The 24,459-nt window shown below is 37.2% G+C and overlaps 1 protein-coding gene across 2 annotated transcripts in view; it reads right to left on the bottom strand.

Moving 5' to 3' along the window:
* The window catches only part of CTNNA2 (catenin alpha 2), a 520,003-nt gene that overhangs the window by 374,626 nt on the left and 120,918 nt on the right, over window positions 1-24,459 (bottom strand). For both annotated transcript variants that reach the window (XM_054064692.1, XM_054064693.1), the window contains exons 4-6: window positions 12,346-12,512; window positions 8,238-8,357; window positions 5,909-6,175 (exon numbers count right to left, since the gene is read on the bottom strand). In XM_054064692.1, the coding sequence (XP_053920667.1) occupies window positions 5,909-6,175; window positions 8,238-8,357; window positions 12,346-12,512 (554 nt within the window). The remainder of the gene's footprint in view (window positions 1-5,908; window positions 6,176-8,237; window positions 8,358-12,345; window positions 12,513-24,459) is intronic.

Raw genomic sequence — 24,459 nt, 5'->3', positions numbered from 1 at the left:
TTGCTGCTAAACCACTCCTGTTCTGCATGGAAAAGACTGAGGGGGAAAACAACCAAAAGCAGAACACAGAAGCGGTTGTATTAGGCAGGAAAGAGCAACAACTACATGGAAGAAAAAGCTTGTTCAGCCCCTTAGCACCATCAGGACTCATTTACTCTGCTTTTTCCCCTCGTGAAAGATCAGTTCAGCATTCTCAAACATATTTTTCTGCAAGTAAGTTTTTAGGTATAAAATACAACATTGTGCTGGTTTTCATTATTATCTTAATACGTGAATATTGACCAGTCGGTGATTCTTCCCCACTCAGGGGACATCCAAGGAGAGCAGAAAGTACCAAATAGAAGCTCTGAAGTATCGGGATGCAGCCCTACTGCCCTTCACGTGTGAAATGATCAACTCAAAACCTCTTCAGTTTAAAAGCCACTTCAGCTGCACAAAGGAAACAAAAACCCCGCACTTCATTCGTAGTCATTTATGAGGTTATCTGAACTTGCAACACTTTCTCCAGTGCACACTAGTACAGGCATTCCTATTTAAATTCAATATATAAATGCTATTATACAGAAAAAGCCATTTGGCTGTGCTTCCCTAGGCACTAGAGCTCAATAAGCCTACCTTCAAATTGCTATGTGGGATGTACAGTAACATTTTTGCAGTTGCTTCTTATTATTTTGACACCGAAACAAGCACACTTCAATTTGTACTTTGAAGCTCACATTTCGTCCTTTTCTCTCCAGCATCACAAATCTCTTCTCTGAAGAACATACATTACTGAGATTCCATATATATTCCGTGAAACCCACTCTCAGGCTAAACATTTAGTACAGGTATTTGGGCAAAAAGCATCAACTTTTTAAAGGTAGTCAGTTAACGATACAGCATCTCTTCTGCCCACTAACCTTATGCCACATTTTGACTGCTCTCAATTTCATTACAAAAATAGCAGCCTTAGCTATTGTTGTACCCAAGTATTTTGCCTTTTCAGTGTCTATGGGGTTTTTTTGTTTTCTTTTTAATATCTATTAGATCCTTCATTCTATTTAAGGAGCGCTGCATGCACTAGCTCTGCAAAATATTCCCAAGCGATCATTAGTATCTTCGAGAAATATGTTATGATAGTCCATTCATTGAGTATGAATGTCATTTTACAGCCTGGAGGACAGTGATCAGTGTCATCAGACCCTTTTTCTCATAAAACGTGGTCATCAAATGCAGATTTGCACTGTTTAAATATTACTAAAGACTGAATTACTCTGCCTGGAATTATTCTGTTCAAATCCTTCTCATAACAAACCCAGTACATTTTCAGTACCTTGGGACCTACCCCAAATATAGAAATACCTCATGTACCAAAAATAATTTTAACCATCTCTTTCAGTTCTCAGTCAGATCTCTTCCTTTATAAACCAAATTGTTTTCAGAGTTATTCAAGACTCCATGAGATTTCAAAATCGGAAAGTAAAGGGAGGACACACAGGCAAAGCAGCTCAAGATGTAACATGGATTAGTGTTGCTGGTAAGCAACTGGAAAGACAAATGGATGTGCACACGCACAAAGAAACAATAAATCACTGGAGGATTAAAGTAACATCAGGTACAGAGTGTGTTTGAACTAACACATATTAAAGAGCAAAGACTAGAATATATGCATATATATTTAACAAACACAGTACCTTTTTTTATTCCATTGATACGTACTGAACTTGCCAATTTATTCTATACACACACGAAAACACAAAACTCCAGGAGAAAGTCAGCTAAGCAGATTCATCAGTAATACAAAAGATGTGAGACGTTTGGTTTAATATCAATGGAAAGCAGATTTTTTGGTCTTTGTTTTTTCCTTTCAATATAGCTCTTCTCCCCCATTTCAAATTCACAGGCATTATTTGTTTATTTTATCCTTGACTCATAATTTATTGTAAACAATCCTAGCCTTGTTCCAAACACAGAAATACTCCTTTTAATAGGTCTATTTTTCTTGCAGAGTAAACAGTTTTATATCTAAAGAACTGTTACACTTAACTTTGCTGTACTATATGAGAATGATTATCTCATTTTTCATATCAAAATCTAAAGCAAAATATTTAGAATTCTGTAAGATGAAAAGTACTTAATAGTACCCTGTTTGAAACCACTAGAATTTCCGCAATGGTTAGCACTTCTAACATTCTGTCAGCACATCTCATGAACAGTTACATTTCTAGAAACCAAGAAATCACAATCTCAATCCATTATCTGAAAGAAGGCACTCTCTAACTCATCAGAGATCCCCAGTGCCCAATAAATACTGTTTCTGCCCATCACTGCCCCCTCTCCATTCCATCCGGCTGAATGTGTCCCCCATGCACTGCCTGCAGCCCTCGCTGTGGCAGATACTCACTCTACATCTATTTATCCCGTCACTTTATACCTACATATTAATGTATTTTTAATCTCCATCCCACATATACTTTTAGCTCTATCCAGTTGCCAACCACATATCGCAGTGAAGATGCCATCTACCTTCACCTCAGTTTTCATCCAGCACTGATCTGCTCCTCCTCACTTCATTTCTTCGCAGTTTTTTTTTTAAACCAGTAATTTTACTGGTTTTTATATCTGACTCCTCACTGAACTCCAGTTTGATGAGTAGGTCCTGTCTCTGGTACACGACACGATGGCTTTGGGGAGATCCAGAGGGTACCAGATGAATCAATCCCACAACACTCAACGTGTGGCAACAGCGCAGTCCCCTCCCTGATCATCAGAAATGCTGAGATTTATGTAGACCTACGAGATCAAAATTACCATTTCCTCAGCACAATCAGAACATCTTCAGAATTCACAAAAAATGACATAAACTGCTCCAAATACCTAAAACAAGTGAAACAAACCTTTGTCTGTAACTTGCATGAATTTGGGCAAGTTCCATGAGAGAAGTAATCCAAGTGCATCTTTAGTTGCTGTAAGAACATGGTAATTTTTAATAAGCATAATATATACATTAAATTTTACTAATAAATTACTTATCTAATAAAATCAGATATATCTAGAAATAAATTATCTAAAATTAAATCAGGAGTATATGAAGACAGGCTAAGAGAGTTGGTATTGTTCAGCCTAGAGAATGAAGGCTCCCGGGAGACCATATAGAAGCCCTGCAGAAGAAAAAAATGAGGAGGGGGTCTTTTTCAGGGATTGCAGGGATAGGATGAGGGGGGATGATTTTAAGCTCAAATAGGGGAGATTTAAATTAGATATTAGGAAGAGATTTTTTTTCATGTGAGGGTGGTGAGGCCCCGGCACAGCTTGCCCAGAGAAGCTGTAGTTACTACCCCATCGCTGGAGATCTTCAAGGCCAGGTTGGATGAGGCTTTGAGCAACCTGATCCAGTGGGAGGGGTCCCTGTCTGTAGCAGAGGGGTTGGAACTGCATCATCTTTAAGGTCCCTTCCAACCCAAACTATTCAATGACCCTATGATTTTATAAGTTAAAGGATGAAAAATGAGGCATTAAACACACACTTTTGTAATCAATCAACTTCAACCAATACTTTAAAGCAGCAAATGTAATAAGAAAGATTCATGAACTCTCCTCATTTCTACGTAAATTAACTCTGAGAATCGATAAACGACAACTCTTTCCAAATCTTTGCTCCTAAGAGCTCACAGGAGACTTTATACCACAAATCACCATTGCATACAGTATTACAATTAGCATGACACCTATTTAAACACAACAGCTGAAGTACTTAAAATAGGCAGAATAACTATTTATATAACATGTGATGATATTATGACTGAGAAAGTATTCAGATGCAGTTATTTGAAGCATTAAGCAACAGATCACTGATTCTGAATTTAAAATAATGAAGGCTGAGAAGTGTTAAATATGATGGAAAAAAATATATATATTGCCATATAACACAAGGTTTAGTAAGTACTTCATACAAAATAGAAATTTATCTCTATACAACTGATGCTCTAAAATAAATATAATGTAAAATTATTTTCATTAGAAAATATAAACTTCCTTCTTGCTGTAGTAATATAGTGTCAATATAAAAAAATCAAACTTTTTATCCATCATCTTTTTACCCATGACATAGTTTCACTAATTTGGTAATTTTTCTTGCTTTCTTGCTTGTAAAGCAGAAGGGAAATTCACAATCATCGCATATATACATTTCAGCTTTTCCTGGAGCTTAGGGAATGTCATCTCCATCACAAAATTAGGTGTGAATAAATCTCATTCAGCAGCTAAGCAGTGAGGCAAAACAGGAAATATAGTTAGAAAGCAGATAAAACAATAGTTTCAATATTTGTATCCTCAGTAAGTCAGCAGAGAAAGTTTTCATTTAGTATAATTAGAAGGAGAAAATTATTTATAAAGACAGGCTGGCTTTCCACAAATAATTGTGAACATAACACATGCATATACATATACTATATTTCATATAGGCACTCATGATGCCTGCAACATCATGGAAAACGGAAGAGACTTTACCTGAGGAGAGAAATGAAGAACAAATATTCACACGAAGAGGCAGAGGACAATTTTAGATGTCTCGCGTAGTCTTCCCTAAATCTACTTTCACGAAACACAATGATTCTCTTTGCATTGAACAGCAGCCTTTTCCAGAGAGCAGCAGCATCATCAGTTTGGGACTAAGAAGTCACATGTTTTCTCTTACTGTTTGTCAAACCTCTGCTGTCCATAACATGCAAAATCCCACACAAAAGCCAAAGTGCAATCAGACCAAATAGGGATATTATTCTTACCAATAAGGGACCTGTAAGCTGAGAAGGCCCTGAAAACCATGCAGAATTCCTGCTGTCAAGCTTGCACTTCAAAACTCTTTCCCCTTCTGCTATTATTTGTATGCTCATTCTCTGCCTCTTTTCATTATCTTCATCCTGGAGCTTCCCTTGATCCTACAGTATTTCCCACTTTCCACTGTTGTCTCCCAAACAGACCCAGTGACAGTTAAGACACAGAGGCAGAAGACAAGCCCAGTCCAACATGACATGAGATGAACCACCTGCAGTACACCTCCACTTTCAGCTCTAAATACAGGAGGATTAAGTAGCTTTTGATTGTGTGTGACAGATGCGCACACCATAAATTTGTCTATTAATCAAAGTGAAAAGGATACCATTCCCCAATGATAAAATTTTAACAAACCCTTACCTAACCTCAGAATGAAAGAGGAAAATATTTTCAGGTACTGTCTGCACTTAAGGGGTTTTAGTCACATTCTAAAGAACAGTCTTCAAGTGCAAAATAATGGAAAATCTTAAAATGAGACTGGCAATGAAATTAACAGTTAAACAGTTAGCTGTCAAGAAAGTTGCATAAGCAGAATCGTAGCTATCGCTGGAATGCAGAACTTTGACTGCAGTGACTGGTATGAACTGTGGTTGAAAGATGCTTTTTCCATATCTTTGATTACCATAATTCATGATTCAAGTTGAATGTTAATGCCTTCAGAATGCTGAGCTCCATCACCATCATTATTTTATCGTCTTGACTTTCTGACTTGCCAGACAACCAGGATTTTACCATTCAACCAGTCACAGATCTTGGTCACAGAACTAAACTGCCAGATTGAGCAGATTTTGCATTATTTAGAACTATGTAGCTAGATTTTTCAAGGACACTAGGTCAAAAGAGGACTTCTTTCTCTGTATTACAGCCACTGCAAATGAGCACAAATAGCTCCTTATAATTCAAGTCCATTAGCAGCGAACAACTATTTTGCATCAAAAATAACACAAATTTATGTCCCCACTTTGCCTCTGCGGTCCGAGGAAATGGACCTGAATGAAAAGGGAAATTGAGGCCTGTTCAAGAACCAGGTTGTTAAAAGAGCTGTAGGCTGCATGGAAAAACACTTCTTCATTTTCCATTCACGACTGATACTTACATCAAATTCATTTAACGCGGCCGCAAGCTCTCCTATGCCAGTGTGCCCCTTGTTCTCATCAGAGGGCGAGGTGGCCTGGGCAGCGTTGGAGATACCAGCAATTGCTTCTTGTACTTGCTTGAAGACATAGTCTCTGTTGGCCCTGGTGGCTGCAACATCAGGGTGACGGAGAAACGCTTGGGATGCAGTATACAGCATCGTGGCGTTCTTCTTCAGAGCACCTCGAGCTGCGGCCATTTCATCCCTGCAGTGAGGGTCTTTCAGCTCCTGTACAAAACCACACGATTGTTATAGTCGTAAATGAAAGGGTTTGTGTTAGAACCTATTGCATATATAGCTGAAGTATCCATGCATAAACCATCCAGGCATTTTGCAGAGATGGACTCAATGACAGAATCAACCATAAATCACAGAAAGAAAGACCCCTCCTGCCCAAGAAAAGTCCATTCCTTCTACACAGCTGCATCTTCTTATGAAGCAACTATATGCTTCCCTTACTCAAAGACTCTCTGAAAATTTATATAATGCGTTCAAAATTATTCTTCCTGATTGATCAGATTCATTCTACTGATTCCATAAAGGCAACATGAGCACAAGAATCCTGTTGCAGAAATTGTCCTATTTTTTGAAGTACTATACCTATGTCCTTTATGAAACCGTCATAAGGCAGACCTTAAAAAAAAACCAAAATAAAAATATTAGACTAAGGAATGTTTTTAGTTCTTAAAGGCCTAATAAATGTCTCTTGTTTTTAGTGTTTACTTCATACTTTGCTCTATTCCTTGTATCACTTAATGTTTATTTAATGACATATACTTTGTTTTGTTTCCCTTGAAAACAAGCATCAGATACCGTACAAAATGTTATCAGAAGAATACACTGCATTATTGTTATTTAATCCATGAATTTATTTAACAATAGGATGCATCATACTGTCTATGAAATCCTTTCAAACATTAGGTAAGATAGTCCTAACATTATTCATAAGGAATAACAAAACATTATTACTTCTATTTTAAAAATATGAGCAAAGAACTGTAGGAAGGGAATAGTTTGCACACAGAATCCATACTAAAATTTAATCTATGGTAAAAATTAAAATAGAATCCAGCTATTCTGCATTTAAAGGTTCTGCCTACTGACTAATTTCAGTCTCACATCACTGACAGATAACAGTTTTCAGAGAGAATTAGGTTCCTGAAAGGTTCATCAGGCTACAAAACAGAAAAGATCAAAGGAAAATACATGAACACCTAAGAAGCAAGTTCTAATGGTGTCAAGATTTTCCATGTATATGGGAAACCTTACAGGCATTCTAAAAATACACTTTAAGAGGAAAATTTTAAAAGTTTTATAACTAAGATTTTCTTTTATTTTTTCATACCTCCAGTAAGAACTTAAGAAATACATATCCTCAACAGCTTTCAAATATCTCTCTTTTTCCCATATATGCAATGATATTTCCACAAGGGAAGTGTCTGAACATACCGAATAGCAACGTACTTATAGCCACTAGATTTTACATTTTTAATTTAGTTAATTTCAATATAACTCTGAAAATGTTCTATTTCTTAAAAAAATTACAGTACTGATCCAGAAGCCAATTGTCATTACTGTAACACAGAAAATAAAGCAAATGGGCAGGTGAATATAGAAAACACGGTGTGCTATGCTATCCAAAGACACACATCTCTGAATCACTGGTGGTATCCAAACACAACTGACCTTGGAGAGACCTCATACAACTCCAGAGTGACAGCACTGTCTAGACTCTTACAAAGAACAGTGTTCAAGAGAAAGTTATCTTTATTGCAAAGTTGCATAATTGCAGGCATGGAATAAATGTTATTGTGACTTTCTCTTCTTTTTCCATCTGCCTTAGTAAAGAATGCATTGATTACCTGTGTTTCTTAAGTATCTGAAAATTAATAATGATGGTTTTAAACACAAAGTAGATTTCTGTTCTTCCTGAATTTCAATTTTACTAGTCTACCACTAGCTCATGCTTTACCAGCTGTCAGAGTGACCAGAAATCAGCATAGGTTAGAATTAAATAGGAATAATAATAAAATGAAAAATATCCTTAACTGCCTGAATCACTTGCCTTTTCACCTTTCATTCTGTTATTAATTGAAGCCACTTGGAAAGTATTCTTTAAAGAAACAGCATGTTCGAAAAACTTCACCACATTCAAAAAAACCCCAATGTGATTAAATTATAACCCTAGACACAGCAATTACTTATTGTACATTTTAAACCAGACTTGGATATAAAATACCAGATCTTCAGAACCAAGATTTTCCCAACCAATGCTTGAAAATTTACTCACTTGTTGTCGTCTAGCAGCTACATAGTTCAGTTTTACCATCTCTTTTCCAAATTCTTTAAAGCGATTTGCTAAATCTTGCTCATTTGTCGCATTTTTCACTGCTTCTAGAGCTTCTTCTACCTAGAATATAATATAACAAGTGTGTTAGCATTTTAAACCTAACCCCTTGTTGACAATGTCTGTAACTATTCTACCAAATAGTTTATTTTATGGACCAAATTTAGCTTCTACATCCATCTCTGTGCATTGGCTTTATGACAGTCCCACTAACTTTAATTAAGTTTCTTAACAGAGAAGTTGCCTGATTGTCATTCTGCATTACTTTCCATTTACCGTTCTTTAATATTATGTAAAACTAATGTAAAAGGTATAACTATACTTTCTTCCCCACTCGCAACTATCAGATGAAATTTCGAATAGCTGTGGGGTTTAAGAAAAAAAAGATTAACACATACTTCAAGTGTGGTATAGGCTTTACAGGAAAAACGAAGTTTTTAATTCTGGACAAGAAATTACTTTTAAAAAGGAGATTCAATCTTAGCGTTAAGATTTAAATTTACCCCAATATATACAAAATATTGAATCATTGTGAAATAAATGAAAAAAACCAATAGGTTCAACCCAGAATACATTTATTATTTCCTTTTTCTTCATGCTCAGCTTTCCTTTCAGTTACTTTAAATTTCAGAAAAGAATCTACCAAAGCAAACATGCCTGCAGTTACTCAGTCATGCTGTACCTAACAAGCAGAGATATAAAACCCCAGTTATACCAACACATTCATCTACCAAATCTATCACGAAACTTGACCAAGAAAAAAAAACTTGAAGGGAGGAAATGCTTTTTTTCATTCAATAAGTAAAGGAAATTTTCCTGTTACTAGATTCAAAGTTGGATTTCCACTCAAAGATGGATTTCTCACCCTCAAAAGATAAAAACACAATTCCAAGTAAAAAGATAGAGAACTGAAAAGCTTCTATTCAACGCTCTTTCTAAAACCTATTGCTTCGATTCAGAAGAATATGCATAAGCTTTCAAATTTTCAGACAAAATTTCCCCTCGAAGAGGAACAGATAATTCTTATGGGCACATGTTCCTATGGAAGAACAGAGAATTATGTGTAGAACCTGCTTCTCTTAGCATTTGTGTTGCTTTAATCGAATTTTCTTACAAGTGGTTATTTTTATTGTGAGCCTTTCCCTCCTTACTGCAGGTTTAAGAATATCAATAAATTACAGTATCAATAAATTTACTACAGTAGTGTAGCAAACTCATACATTTCTATAGAAAAATGTGTAACCCAATCATATAAACCCATAGTTGTTATGTTAGAAATGTTACTCGAACAGATGCAAGCTACGTTTTATTCAGAAACCAATTACCTCTTCTTTTACTCTGAAAAAGCTCAGCCAATTGAGAAGCTGAACGATCTGACTGCCTTAACCATTAACTCTAATTACAAAATCATCATTGTAGTAAGTAATTTGTTCTTGTAGGATTCCTTGCAAAATATGAATAACTTCTTTTCATATCAAGAAGCATTTTTATTAAAACTACCTGAAACTTTCATCTTCAGTACGACATGCAAGCACAGGCATGACAAAATTGATATATATTTTCTAACTCATGCCCATTAAATAAAGAAGTCGTCCATTAAATAAAATTTCTAGAGGATTTGTCACAGATTCCACTTTAATAATCAGGTTTTAAAAGATGTAGATTGTACTTTATCAATGTCAGCCTATGGCTCAAGCCCATGAAATTCCAAAACGAAGAACCTGTTTATGAGAAGTATTTGAAAGGACATAAGCATGAACTCCTTTTTAATTAAAATTTCTTTTACAAATTCATGCTGGAGCAAGTTTTCTATCCTCAAATGAACACAACTTCTCTCAGCTATACAGATGAGTTCCTCTGATTAACTAGCATGTCATTAATTACAACAGCCTCATAATTCCTTATGTGTATGATCACGTACTATATTAGCATATGCTATTTGATGAGTGTTGCACAAGCTTCACTGCAGTAAGCACTATTATTAATTTTAGTAAAGCAAAATAGAATGTGAGAGAAATGACCGCACGTGCTTCCAGAAAGCATCTGCATATATTTGCTCTAAGACATTAATTAAAATGCACTGTTCCCTAGGAAGTCTGATGTGTAACTCACATGCTTTCCAGGAAAACTCGTTATAGTACATTTCAGTAAAAATCAGGTTCATAACTCTGATACGCAGAATGAATTCACTTTATTAATTCTACAATTAACTTACACCAGCCTTTCAATGTTAGCTTTGAGTCAATGCAAGGTCTGTTCCTTCGTTAATATTGTTAAATAACAATAATAAACACTTTTTTATGCTCAGTTCATTCATTTAAAACTAGTTTGCATTGCAAAATGCTAAGCTAAAATAATTTACACCGTCAGTCTTCAGAAATAAATTACCCTTTTTAACCTGGGGGAAAAAAAAATCTAATTTAAGGTTCCTAATTTGAATTTTGCTAAAAAATACTGGTAATCCTGGCTTCTTGGAAACAGGATGCACAATAACATCTGACATAGGCAGAGATTGCAAACTACATTGCTGTAGGCTGCCCTTGCAAATCGAGGGTGCAAAGTGTGTAAGTAAATACACCCACTTGCAAAAGCGTATTGAACATTTGTGTTTAAAATAACACAGCACCCTGCTCTAACAGAAGGAAGACATCTCAGATCTGAGAACATTTCTCATCGTCTATAAAAGAGCTTCAATCAGAATTTTAATCATAATGTTTAGAGAAATCTGTTGTTTATAATACTGAAGTGTTATTCTCAGTAGCAAAGTATCATTTGAATTATAGTTGCATAGAATATTATAGTGGGGTAAAATTAAAAGCGTGTTGGAGAGATGCAATGCTTACACTGCACATCATCAGAGCCACATGCTGACAGTTACAAGAGCAGCATTCTGTTCATTAGAGCAGAGCTCACTAGAAGCTGTGCAGAAAAATCTGCTTTTTTCATTTTGAAAACTGTTTTCAAACTATTTAGCTTATCTGCACAGTTTGCAAGTTGAAGGGTTCTCATTGTTTTCCCAGAACATAATATCTTTGTATAGTTACACCGTTAAAAACACAGAGAGAAAACAAAGTAAATCTTTTTTGTCTTTTAGTCAAAAAAGTAACTTTCCATCTCCTCTGCTAAACTCACACACGGACTCTGTATGTTTTAAATAATCTGTGGCTGAGTTTCTGAAAAATTTTGGGGTTTTTGTTTATTTGTTTACGCAATAAAATTGAAATAGAAAAATACGTTTCCAATATTTGAACGACAATGTTTTTTTAACATTCCTGTATAAAAGTGAACGGTGGCAGTCCTGAATGCAGATCCTTACCAAACTATCTGGCAATCTTTAATTTCTCCTTATTCTTTTTTCCCTCTTTTATGAGTGATTAGACACTGCTGTGTTATTCTAAATGAAAGATTCAATCTCCTGATACGTTTAGCACACATGCAGAGGAAAAAAGTAGAACTGTAGTACCTAAACTCTGCCACAAGATCGCAATGCACTACAAGGCCTGAGATGATAACCCAAAGGGGAGGCAAGTTAAACACATCTGTTCTGTTCAGAGCTGCTTAACAGCAGTACCAGTGCAGACACCAAAGATATCTGACAACTGAGGGGCAGATTTAGACTGGACATAAGGAGGAATTTCTTCCCCATGAGGGTGGTGAGGCACTGGCACAGGTTGCCCAGGGAAGCTGTAGATGCCCCATCCCTGGAGGTGTTCAAGGCCAGGTTGGATGGGGCTTTGGGCATCCTGATCCAGTGGGATGTTCCTACCCATGGCAGGGGGGTTGGAACTGGATGATTTGTAAGGTCCTTTCCAACCCAAACTATTCTATGATTCTATGATTTTTTACTCTAAGTCTCCAAAAACTAATATCTTCAAAAATAGAAAATGAATGAAACTAATGTAGAAATGTGCCTTCCTCTTCTTCATATCCAGCACATTAAGAAAAGCGGTGAAATAAAATAAGAAACGTAAACAGTGACATATCCATTACTGATTCGTTCCCTATTTTTACATTACAATACAACCAATTACAAACTATTAAAAATGCATACAATTTTCAGATGCGACAGAAGCCTCATGACATCAGCCATATCAGCCAGGATGAGTAAGCGGGTGACAGCAGAAAGCAAGGCACGAGCAGCCCGCACCATGGTGCCCCGTTTCACTGAGGAGCACGGGTCATCAGCAAACTCTGAAGAGGCAATCCTCATTGTTTCTCCTAGAATTGAAAGAGAAGGATAATTAAAGATAAGTTTTACACCTTTTTTTTTCACAGATAATATAAAAAAGTCACTAAATAAATTCTACTGTTATTAAGAAGAAATCAAAGGCTGAAGAGAAATATTTTTTAGAATATGTGGAGCAACTGCCTTGATACTCTCTGCCTTATTTTCTTTATTCCCAAACCATTCTTTCCTAGAGCAGTAACCTGTAGCAACTAAAAAGGAAACTTAAACAGCAAGAAAGACTGCTGAGCGCAATGAGCACAACACATGTAAAAAAGCAATACCCGTTACAGAAATACAGAACTCGCCTGTGCTGGTAAGGAGGATAGGACAGAACACACAGAGCCAACAGAATAAGCCCAATCGCATCTCTCTACCATTCTGCCTTCCCACTACATTTTTGTCCTTCACTTCTGCTCCCCAGTCAAATCATACATTCATAGAATGGTTCACGTTGGAGAAGACCTTTAAAAGTAGGCACTGCCCCTCATCCCATCACTCCAAGCCTCCGTGAACAGTCCCTCTCCAGCTTTCTTGTACCTGCTTTCAGGCACTGGAAGGTCTCTATATGGTCTCCTCAGAGCCTTCTCTTCTCCAGGCTGAACAACTCCAACTCTCTCAGCCTGTCTTCATATGGGAACATATTTAATTCTATGTTGTGTATAGAATATATATTATGTAATTGTATATTGTTAACTATGTTTGCGTTAGCGCTCTCATTACTTATTGTATATTTAGCACATGAACTATTCTGACAGGCCGAGCATCTCACCTTTGCATCACTGTCAAGTTGAAGGACTCTGGCTAGCAGGCTGGGTGATGATTATATGTATTTGTTTACTCTTGCAATGCCGTTTAGCAATAAGAGTCAAAAGGATTGATAAACTCTCCTGTAAAATCTCTCATACATATATTTTCAAATTTACCTGCCCATGATGATCATCACATTAACCTCTCAAAACATGACATATGGACAGAGCTAAACACTCTCTTGCACAACAACTGAAACGTGCTGGTGCCTGAACACTTTATTCCTGTTTAACTCTAGCAACAAGGATCTTATTCAACATGGTGCTTGGTAACTAAATTAAGAATTTTATGAACTAACTTTACTTCTTTTAAGCAGATGGAAGTATTTAGGAAGAATAAGCCCTACTTAAAGCTACCAGCACTGAAAGGGCTTGAGTTCTTCCCACAAAGCTGAGAGCTAATAGTTTTCAGCTACTAAAGGAAATAGTGCTTTTAAAGTACTAAGATTAGGACTAGGCTGAAATACGGCAGCAAAAGGAGGACAGGAAGATGCTGAAGGAAATATCTAAGGGGAAAGAAGTGTAAGCCACGATGCATTGAGAGAAGGAGGCAAAATGCCACCAGCAAAGACCTTGAAATCAGAAAGGGGAAACTTCCCCTCCCCTGCCTATTTTACAGCAACTAATAAGTAGCCTAACTGGACATAAAAGATGTTTAAAAACCATAGCCATCTTTCAAAAATTTTATAATCTAATTTAAGCCAACACAGTGTGAAGCTCAACCAAAAAGGTAAATGTTAAAAACAAAATTTTGCAGAAATGTGGTTAATATCACAAGAAGATCAGGCAAATTCTGATACGTAAGACTCAATGAGTGAAAAATGAACAGAATGTCACTGGAAATAAAATAAGCTAATAGTTTAATTAAAAAGAAAGGGCACATCTGTTCCTTTCATATACAACATAGAAGACAGTGAAGTGACTTCTACCACAGGATATTACCTCTTTTCTAACTACCTGAAAAGCAACCACATAGTGCATAGACCATACAGAAATGTAGAACATATATCAGCCCATTATTTTCCAAACAAATTCCAGACACTTGAATAAAAAGTTTATACTCCACAATTTAGTGTCATTAAAGCTAAAATGTAAATATGTATAAATAATAAATAAACTGTAAACATTGTCCTATCATCTTAAGTAAAATCCAACTGACTCCTAATTGTGCTGAGAACATCAAGGATGAATAAACTAATGTACAGAAGTAAACAATATTAAATGCTGAGGCCCTCAGTAAAACTGATTGATTCAGAAAGGTTATTAGAATGTTTTCAAATGAGCTGCAATCCTAAAAATTGTTATGAACAAATAGAATGTTATTCTAAGCATCAGGAAGAACATGCATCCCTCGCTGTCTACCTTTGTGCTTGTAGGAAATGGGTGATTATACCACCTAACTCATTAACAGTGTCAGCTGAAAAATAATGAAGCAAAAATGCATCCTCTTCCTTCATAATTCAAGAAAGGAGGGGAAAATATGCTTAAAAAAACCAGAAATTCACAGATGGTACTATTATTCCAATTGAGGAGAAAACCATATGTGTATTTTAGAGGATTTCAAGAGGCTATGTAAAACAACTCAATACAGAAACCTCCGAACCCTAATCCCAGGCGCTCGCTCCTTCTGTGGTCAGAAGCACCTTAGCTGTATCTGCACACGGTCATGTACCAGCTCACAAGTCTTGCTCAGAGACAATTCTAATTAGGTGAGACTTGGCCATGCTGATGATCAAGATCCAACCTGGCGTAGCTGCGTAGGGCTGCTCTGCTGTTAAGCAGCTTTACTAACTTCAGACCATCTTGGGTATCTCCAAAACGTGTCACGTTCTGCTATGCAGACCTGTTAAAAGCATTTAAAACAAAGAATCCCAGATATGGAACACAATCCCATTGACATATTCAGTGCCTTCCAGGATCTGAAGGGTCTACAAGAAAGCTGAGGAGGGACTTTGTAAAAAGGCTTGTATTGATAGGGGCAATGGGTATAAACTGGAGAGGGGCAGATTTAGACTAGACATAAGGAGGAATTTCTTCACCATGAGAGTGGTGAGACACTGGCCCAGGTTGCCCAGGGAAGCTGTGGCTGCCCCATCCCTGGAGGTGTTCAAGGCCAGGTTGGATGGGGCCTTGGGCAGCCTGATCCAGTGGGAGGTGTCCCTTTCCATGGCAGGAGCATTGGAACTTGATGTTCTTTAAGGTCCCTTCCAACCTAAACTATTCTACGATTCCATGATTCTATGACATTACCTGGAATTATGTTGTGGCTATGCCAAAGAAATGTGATTTCTAAGACAATTCAGGACTTTGCTTTCTTTATACTGTTATTCTTCACTGCAAGAAAGCTCTGTCGGCAAGTTGTTTTTTCAGCGTTCTCCCAATGCATCATAACCTTTCAGCAGGTTCTATAATTAAGATTGTTATGACCTTCTTTTCAAACTACATTTTATTTATTCATATAATAAAAAATATGACTGTGCAGCTGAATTAATAAGCTTCTATTAATTTTCACCTATCTTGCTACTGCAGTGCCTGAAAACTCACTCCCATCATATTTTCTCCATGACACTGTCAATCCAGCAGGAACAGCACGTGCTCTGCCTTGTCAGGACTCCACACGTTGCCCGACCAGCCAGCGGCAAAGAGAAAGCTGGATTGCACTTGCCTTTCCCTTGGTGTGAACACAAGTCTGAGTTCTTGTGTTTTCTTCTTTCTCTAATTCTGACTTCTAAAAACTTTTTATTAATTATGTTTACATTTTTTGCATAGGTTGAAACTGAACAACATTTGACATATATTAGGAGCTATTGACCGATCAATAATCCCTAGGAAATAGGGCTGAAAGAGAAGCAAACACCATTTTGAATGAGATTTTTATATTAAACCAAACTTTGCTATTATTTTAAAAAAAGAAAAAAAATTGTTTGTCTCCAATTTAGACTCACAGAAAGAAAGCACTTCTAATATGAAATCAAACCATATTTAAATTGCTTTTAGGATCATTATAACAACATCCAAAAAAAATCCCATTTGACAAAACTTCACACAACATAATACAAAGAGCAGAGGAGAACCTATGGACAGCCACAGTGAATAATTTCCATCAAAACTCTTGCCTTACTATATTACCATTACAACTGTATGTTCTGCTATGATGTGTGTGATGTATCTTGGCTGATCAGCTGATAATATAGAATTTGGGTATAGAAGGGACCTTAAAGATCATGTGGTTCCAACCCCCTGCCATGGGTAGGGACTTCCCACCAGATCAGGCTGTTCAAGCCCCATCCAACCTGGCCTTGAACACTTCCAGCGATGGGGCAGCTGCACCTTTCCGTGAAGAAATTTGTCCTTATGTCTAGTCTAAATCTGCCCCCCTCCAGTTTATAGCCTTTGTCCCTCATCCTATCAGTACAAGCCTTTGTAAAAAGTCTCTTCCCAGCTTTCTTGTAGTCCCTTCAAGTATTGAAAGGTCTCCTCAGAGTCTCTTCTTCTCCAGGCTGAACAACCTCAACTCTCTCAGTCTGTCTTCACATGGGACGTGCTCCAGCCCTCCGATCATCTTTGTAGCCCTTCTGTGGACCTGTTCCAACAGCTGCATCTCCTTCTTATGTTGAGGATTCCAGAACTGGACATCATACTCCAGAAGAGGTCTCACAAGAGAGGAATAGATGGGCAGAATCCCCTCCCTCACCCTGCTGGCCACACTGCTTTGGATGCAGCCCAGGACAGGGTTGGCCCTCTGGGCTGTGAGAGCACATTGCCGGCTCATGCTGAGCTCCTCATCAACCAGCACCCCAAGTCCTTCTCTGCAGGGCTGCTCTCAATCACATCATACCCCACCCTGTATTGAAATTGGGGATTGCCCTGACGCAGGTGTAGAATATAATATAAAACATATAATTTCAGTAGAAAAAAACAAATGTCTCATTTCTAAGATTGCAAGTATTTCTTAGGTTTCCATCAGATTTCTAAAATTCTCAAGATTTCTGAAGAGACAAGGGACAAACAATCATTGTCAGAGAAAGAGACAACAAAACAGATTTCTAAACATTCCTAAATGTTATATTGCTCAGCATCGCAGGGTTGAAGTTTGAGGTCTCTGCATAGAAAGAATAAGGAGGACCACAGTTTGCTCTATCTACATTCCCGTGTATCCTACCCAGGTACCAAAAATCACTGAAACTAGGAGCAAGGGACTCTAAGGTCAAAAAGATTTTTCCGACACATACTTGAAATCAAGCAGTTATTGGAAAAAAATACCAACAACACTTGGCAGAGAGTGTGCTAAAAATTTCAAATTCAGTTCCCAGATTTGTAAATATTATTGGGTTTGAGTCCGTGGTTCAAAATATTCCATGTAAAAGGAGAGGCTGAGAGTGACCACACAACAGCCTAGTCTAGCACACGAGTGATGGTTAGATTTGATTCTCCAAACCTAGGAATTTGAGCAAGAATGAGGACAACTGGATTCATCTATGTCACAGTTGAGAAGGTATGATCTTTCCTTTGGTTATTTATTAGAGGAAAACAACTATTACAGCTTTTTGTAGAAAGTTTGATCCAATATACACTCTTTAATGCGTATTCAGCTGATGGATCCCTGGGGGGATGCATGCAACTGTATGAAAAGCCCATTCAGGCTTTCAGCTCTTTATGATCCAAGTTGGATTCAGATGAGATGAAAGTGATTCTGAGCATCCAGCAATAAAGCTTCTGTATGTGAAAGTACTTGAACTTTAGGTATATCGAAGATGAGATGAAATGGCAGCCAAAGTAAGCTTTAGATTCTGGAATGAGATGCCTACAAATTGTTTAATTTCCATGTTGGTACTGAAGAGATTTTACAGTTTTCTGCCAAATTATCAGCCTGTAGCTTCAGATAATTTTGAACTATGAAAGCAGGAAATAATATTTGGTAATTGGCCAGTGGCATTAGGAAAGCAGGCAATAAAATTATCTTCTTAGGCTTGATTATCCAAGGAGATACAATTGGCAAATACACTTGAAAATCAGCACTCATGGACAGAGGGAAAATAGGCAAAGGGTCAAAACAACAGTTTAAAAAGTTCGGATTCATTATTTAATGTTGGAAAGCTAAAGTTAGGTGAAATAAATCCTCTCTGAAATAATTCAGTAGAATGCATTAAACAGACATAAATAAGGAAATCAAAAAAGTATTAATATAAAAGTTCATAGGGGGTCATAGAATCATGGGATCATAGAATGGTTTGAGTTGGATGGGTTCTTAAAGCCCATCCAGTTCCAACCCCCTGCCATGTGCAGGGACACCTCCCACTGGATCAGGCTGCTCAAAGCCCCATCCAACCTGGCCTTGAACACCTCCATGGATGGGGAATCCATGACTTTCACGCACAACCTGGATTGTTTAAACCTTATAAAGAACAAGTTGTTCTCATTTAAACTCTAATGACCTAGAATTCCAGATGTTAATGGGAGGAAGGACCATCTATCTCGATGCCAGCTAAAGTATTTTTGTCCTTGTACAGCAATGGTATCAAACTACTCTTAGGCCAACGGTAATATTGGAGCCACAGCTAGTCAAATTATTTTTCAGACAAACCTTTTTATCTGGAAAAAGCCAACCCTACTTTCAGTTATACATTTCCTTCCAAATTCATTTCAAGTTATTCCATGATCTATATTAAATTACTGCCAGTGAAAATTAAGTCAATGCCAGAAACACAGACCTCTTGGGCCACCAGGTCTGCTTCCTTGCCACTGCAGACATTCATATCATAATATAATTAATAATAATCTTAATATGATAATAACTACACTCACAAACTTATCAAGCTTCCATCTTAAAAGCAGCTCAGACCCTTAACCCCAATTAATCCTAGTGGAAGCAGGAAACTCATTCCAATATGAACTCCAGAATCTGACAGGTTTTTTTCATTAAAGAGACGTTAATTCCATGCGGACTGTATTTACAGATAATTTATATTCATTTCTCCTCATACTTCATTTGTCCTTCAATTTAAGTATTCGTCTTCCACTGTGTTTCCTATTGTCTCTTTTTTGCTTCATGCAATTTGCAATGAGCCATGACAGATGAAAGGCAGTACTTCGGTCTCTTCTTATTGCACAGAATATCCATTTCTATAATCATTCCAGTAGCCCTGTGAAACAATTATGTTCCTGGAATGCATGTGATAATAACTGCAGTATTCAAGGAGATATCATTTGCAGCTATGAGAAATTCACGTGATACCTTGCAGGACTCATAAGCCTTTCTTGTTAGACACAGCGTGTCAGGCATTTTCTCATCAAATTCTGTGGCACCTTGCTTTGAGAAAAATAGCATGCCTTTAAATCTACATTTTGTAATTAGAATGTCTTAGTTGAGCTAGAACATTCAGTAGAGAAAGGCCCTAGTAGCCACATTAAGAAATGCTCATCATAAAAAAAACACTAACCAAACCAAAAATATAACCAAAACCTTTGCCCACTCCAAAAAAAACCCTCAACACTGAAATCCAGCTTAATTCCTGAATTCTAATTATTACGGATAGAACTGCTGCTTGTGTGAAATTAGGAGTCACAGCTGGACAACGTTTCATGCCCCTAGGTCCATTTTGCACGCAATTTTTATTTGGTTTAAACTATTTTCTTTTTGCCCAGGGCAGCCCGAGATACCATTGGGCGCCTTTGCAGCATTGCCAGCAGGTCCAGGGAGGTGATCCTTCGTGTCTGCTCAGCACTGCTGAGGTCACACCTGGAGCACTGTGTCCAGCGCTGGGTCTCCCAGTAAAAGAGAGACATGGACAGACTGGAGAGAATCCACCTAAGGGCCATGAAGATGATGAAGGGACTGAAGCATCTCTGCTATGAAAAAAGGTTGAGAGAGTTGGGGCTGTTCAGCCTGGAGAAGAGAAGGGTCGGGGGGATCTTATTAAGGTCTATAAACACCTGAAGGGAGGCTGCAAAGACAATGCAGCCAAGCTCTTTGCAGTGATGCCCAGTGACAGGACAAGGGGCAACACACAGAAAACTGAAACACAGGAGAGTCCCTCTGAACATAAAGGAAAGACTTTTTTATACTGTGAGGGTGACTGAACACTGGAACAGGTTGCCCTGAGACGTTGTAGAGTTTCCATCCTTGGAGATATTCAAAAGCCATCTAGACACTGTCCTGAGCAACCAACTCTAGGTCCCACTGCTTGAGCAGAATAGACCATATGACTTCCAGAGGTCCCTTCCAACCTCAACCATTCCATGTTTCTGTGAATATAACAGCCACACAATAAGTCTTCCCTGCACTAGAAGATGTGTCCAAAGTCACTATTTAGATTCTGGGATCTCATCAGCTTGAGAAGGATCAAACCTACAGCCGCTGTCTCCCTGCATCATTATCAAACCATATAGCTTGTTATGATAGGATTTAATTGAGGGACCTACTGTATCTGTCCTTCCTTGAGGGGTAATGGATAAAGCTCTTCATGGTTAATACTCCGAGGAAACATCACTTTTCCAAAGTCTTTTAAGTGTTTATTAAGAGATAGAAGGTTTTGAGCACAAAACACCAATGTAAAGAACTGTTATGATCAGTAAGGGATGCTTACGATACTCCAAATACCTGGAAATAACTAAGGAAACAATAACAGCTTGATTGTGTGTACCATTCCTGAACAGTTCTCAAACGGAAGAAACTAATAAAGCTATGGTCTAATTGATCCATCTTTTACATTTTACCTTTTGTTCCACAGGCCCAAGATTAAAAAGACGTAACAACTGATCCATGACCTCATTATTTCAGAGTGCTTTTTTGTAATTAGAGCAAAAGCACTGTTATGAAACTGTTCTAAATTATAATGCATAGATCCAAATTGAGTTGGAACTTCCATATAGAACAGTGTTGATGACATTAAATGATAATATGATAGATTTGAATAACCCATAATTGCTAACAGGGTCTATTCAAATAAATTAAGCAGGGTTTTAATCCTTTCCTCATGGATACTGTCGCATTATTAAAACAAACAAAACTAAACCCTTTAGGATGCAAAGATCTGCTTTTTTATCCCCTTTAGATTCATCTAGAAACCCATCAATCAGAAGTAGAACCACATACTATCCATTCCAGTGCCAACAGTCAGGTTTTTGATTCAGTAATAATGAACTAAATCCGGTCTTCGATGGTTCATGTCTCCCTATCTATAATTCCTCCTACCTTAATAACCATATTTATTAGTTACTCCATACCTTAAAATGTCACAGTTTGTTTACAGTATTTTTAAATCCACTGTCCATAACTGAAAGTAGTTTATTTCAGTAGTTATCTGTATTTGGCATTATATAATTATTTGTTAAAATTTGGGAAGTAATTACTATTTTCATACTGAAGAATGCTGTATACTTACTAAATATAAATACACATTAAAAATGCTATCCAGAATTCCAAAAGCCTCACACAAACAGCTGCTAAGTCTTCATCTCCCCTTCCCTAATACTTTTCTTCCAAGATCTTTACCACTATTTCCCCAAAACTCATTCCCCCTTTCACTTGCAGCTGGGATTTTGTTCACCATCTGTGAAAGAATGACCACTGTTCTCATCATATTAATAGATTTCAAGGCCAGAAAAGGCCATATATGATCTTGCTTGATCTTTTCCCGTTACCTTTCAGCTACTGGAGCTGCGCATCTCTGGAATTGATTATACAGACAAACTAATTCACCCTAAATTTGCCTCACTTTATATCTGACATTTAGATGGAGTGATGGAAGATGAACCACTATGTATTTTAAAGCACAATGGATATCCTTAAAGCTAGTATGCATTTTAGATTCAATATTCACACTTAGATCCAATAGCACACTATCTCCTTCACTTCACAGTCCATTAAAATACGTGATTTTAATTAAACCAACTACTTCCTTCCTCAGGGACAGTAAAAAACAAGAACACAGAACTTAAAAGATATTTAGCCACATATCTATGACAATATAAAACAATTATTTCACAAATGTTACATTTTAGGAAGGACTTTTCTAATTAACAGTCAGATTAATAGTGCATTTGAAACATCAATGATAAGCCACTTAAGTATAATAAAACATTAATTAAATTTCAATTCAAAAGTAAATTGTTTTGGCTGTGAGAATACATCACCATTCCTAATCCTTCCTTGTCTGCACCTCTCATCTACTCTGTGGTTTAACATCCCCCAGGAACAAACTAAACAACTGATTAACCTTCACTGAACTGTTCATGAACACCAATATGAACGTGTTAGATGGTCAACATTGCAGTTGCTGCTGGAGAACAGGAAAACACATTGGAATTCTTAAGATATGAATAAAATAGAAGCAAATTGAAAAATTCAATTTCTATTGAATTATAAAGAACCCTTATTTGTATCCTGGCAAAAGTCATGCAGCTGAACCTCAATGTTCTACAGGAAGGAATATGTTCCTTTTATCTCACAGTAGCACCTGTGTTGCCAAATCGGCTCTCCCCTTGCTTTGTTCCAGTGACCTGACAAAACTCATTGTCCAAAGCTACACTCAAGCTAGTTTGCTCCCTCACTCCAGCTGGAGTGAGGGACAGAATACCTTTTCCAAGGAAATCTGGGTGTGCTTCTTGGAGTAGTTCAGATACTGAAAGTGGCAGGGCAATCTTCCAACAATTACTACGAAGCAGAACAGATTTCAGCCATGCAACAAGACACTGGGATGTGTAATTCAGCACTGCAGGAAAGCGGTTGTTTCATTGTACAGCTAATAGTTTTTCCACAATTTCTATGCTTACTCTAAAAATTGGAGATTTCTAATTAAAAACAAAAAGTGCTTCCTCCTCTACCAAATAGCTGCAGAACGCAGCTTTCTTACAGGCATATAAAAGGAAGCACTCTAAGAAAACTACAGTGGCATTCTCCATTAGGCAGACAAATTCCATCATTCTGGATATTACTTTCATTCTGGGGCTTGAAGAGGCTTACAAATACTATACAGCAAAGTAAATTAGTGGATAGATTATATCTATGCCCTAGGCACTGTGAACTAAGTTCAAAATCATAATTAGAATCAGTTCCATGATTCTCTATTATCACATTAAAAAATTGCCCAATTAAAAGTTTAGTTGAAATCAATATTTTTGGCGATAAGCTTCCGTTTCAAAAGGTTGATATTTTCAAGCAAGTTGTGTTTGCTCAACAAAATTTATTTCAAATTCCCAGCAAGCTTTGGGAACAGAAGGAGCAGGAGATTACGTTGTCATCTTATGGGAAGCACTGTGAGAAGGTGGGTAGGACTGATGACGAGATTGATTGATAAGCTCAATAGATGTTTTAAGGGGTCATTTTGTATCTCTCCTAACTTACGCTTTTTTTTATACTTGGTTCCTATCTGTGAATGACTTGACAGAAGCCGTAAGAGAAGCAGCGACCTCCTGGCTTGGAACGGAGAACATTTCCAAGCACACTGTAGTCCAGGAATTGATCTAACAAGAGGTATTGCTGCTTTCTGATGAGCCCGAGATAAAGAAAACGGGCACAAAAATGATGGATATTAATATTATTGTTAAAAATATGGGGGAAAAATGCAGTTAAAAGAAACCCTGACTTGAATTAAGAGAACAGACACGTTAATGTTGAAGAATTTAGGGTTTGGTGGTCAAGACAGAACAATAACAGGAAAAATTTAAATGCAAAGATTGAAAAGGTACTTCAGTACGAGATAGCATGAGAAAGGAGAAAAGCAGAGCAAGGACAGACACCAGCACAGGGAAAGTCTATCATATAGGCTTAAATAAGAAAATGAGAACGAAAGCTATAAAGAACGCAAAGGAGAAGACTTGCAGGTTTACACAACAGATAGAAGGCACAGCAGCACTTTTAAAGAATTAAGTCACTTCACTTCTACTATTTGTTCACATAATCTGCATGTATTATTTCTGGTAACCTATATTTGAGACCTGATGCAGTTATTCTTACACCATAAAGAACTTGTCAAGCATTTCTGAAATCATGCCCAAAGCATCAATCTACATGAAAACTAAGCTTATCTTTCCAAAATCGGGAAATTACATTAAAAAAAATAATTCTCACAAATTATGATGATATTTCATCTAAGGTTAACTTGGAAACATTTTAAATCCCTCACACTTG

The sequence above is a fragment of the Cuculus canorus genome, chromosome 4 (assembly GCF_017976375.1).
Source record: "Cuculus canorus isolate bCucCan1 chromosome 4, bCucCan1.pri, whole genome shotgun sequence".
NCBI lineage: Eukaryota > Metazoa > Chordata > Aves > Cuculiformes > Cuculidae > Cuculus > Cuculus canorus.
Note: the sequence above shows the minus strand (reverse complement) of the source record. Positions and strands in the feature narration are given on the sequence as shown.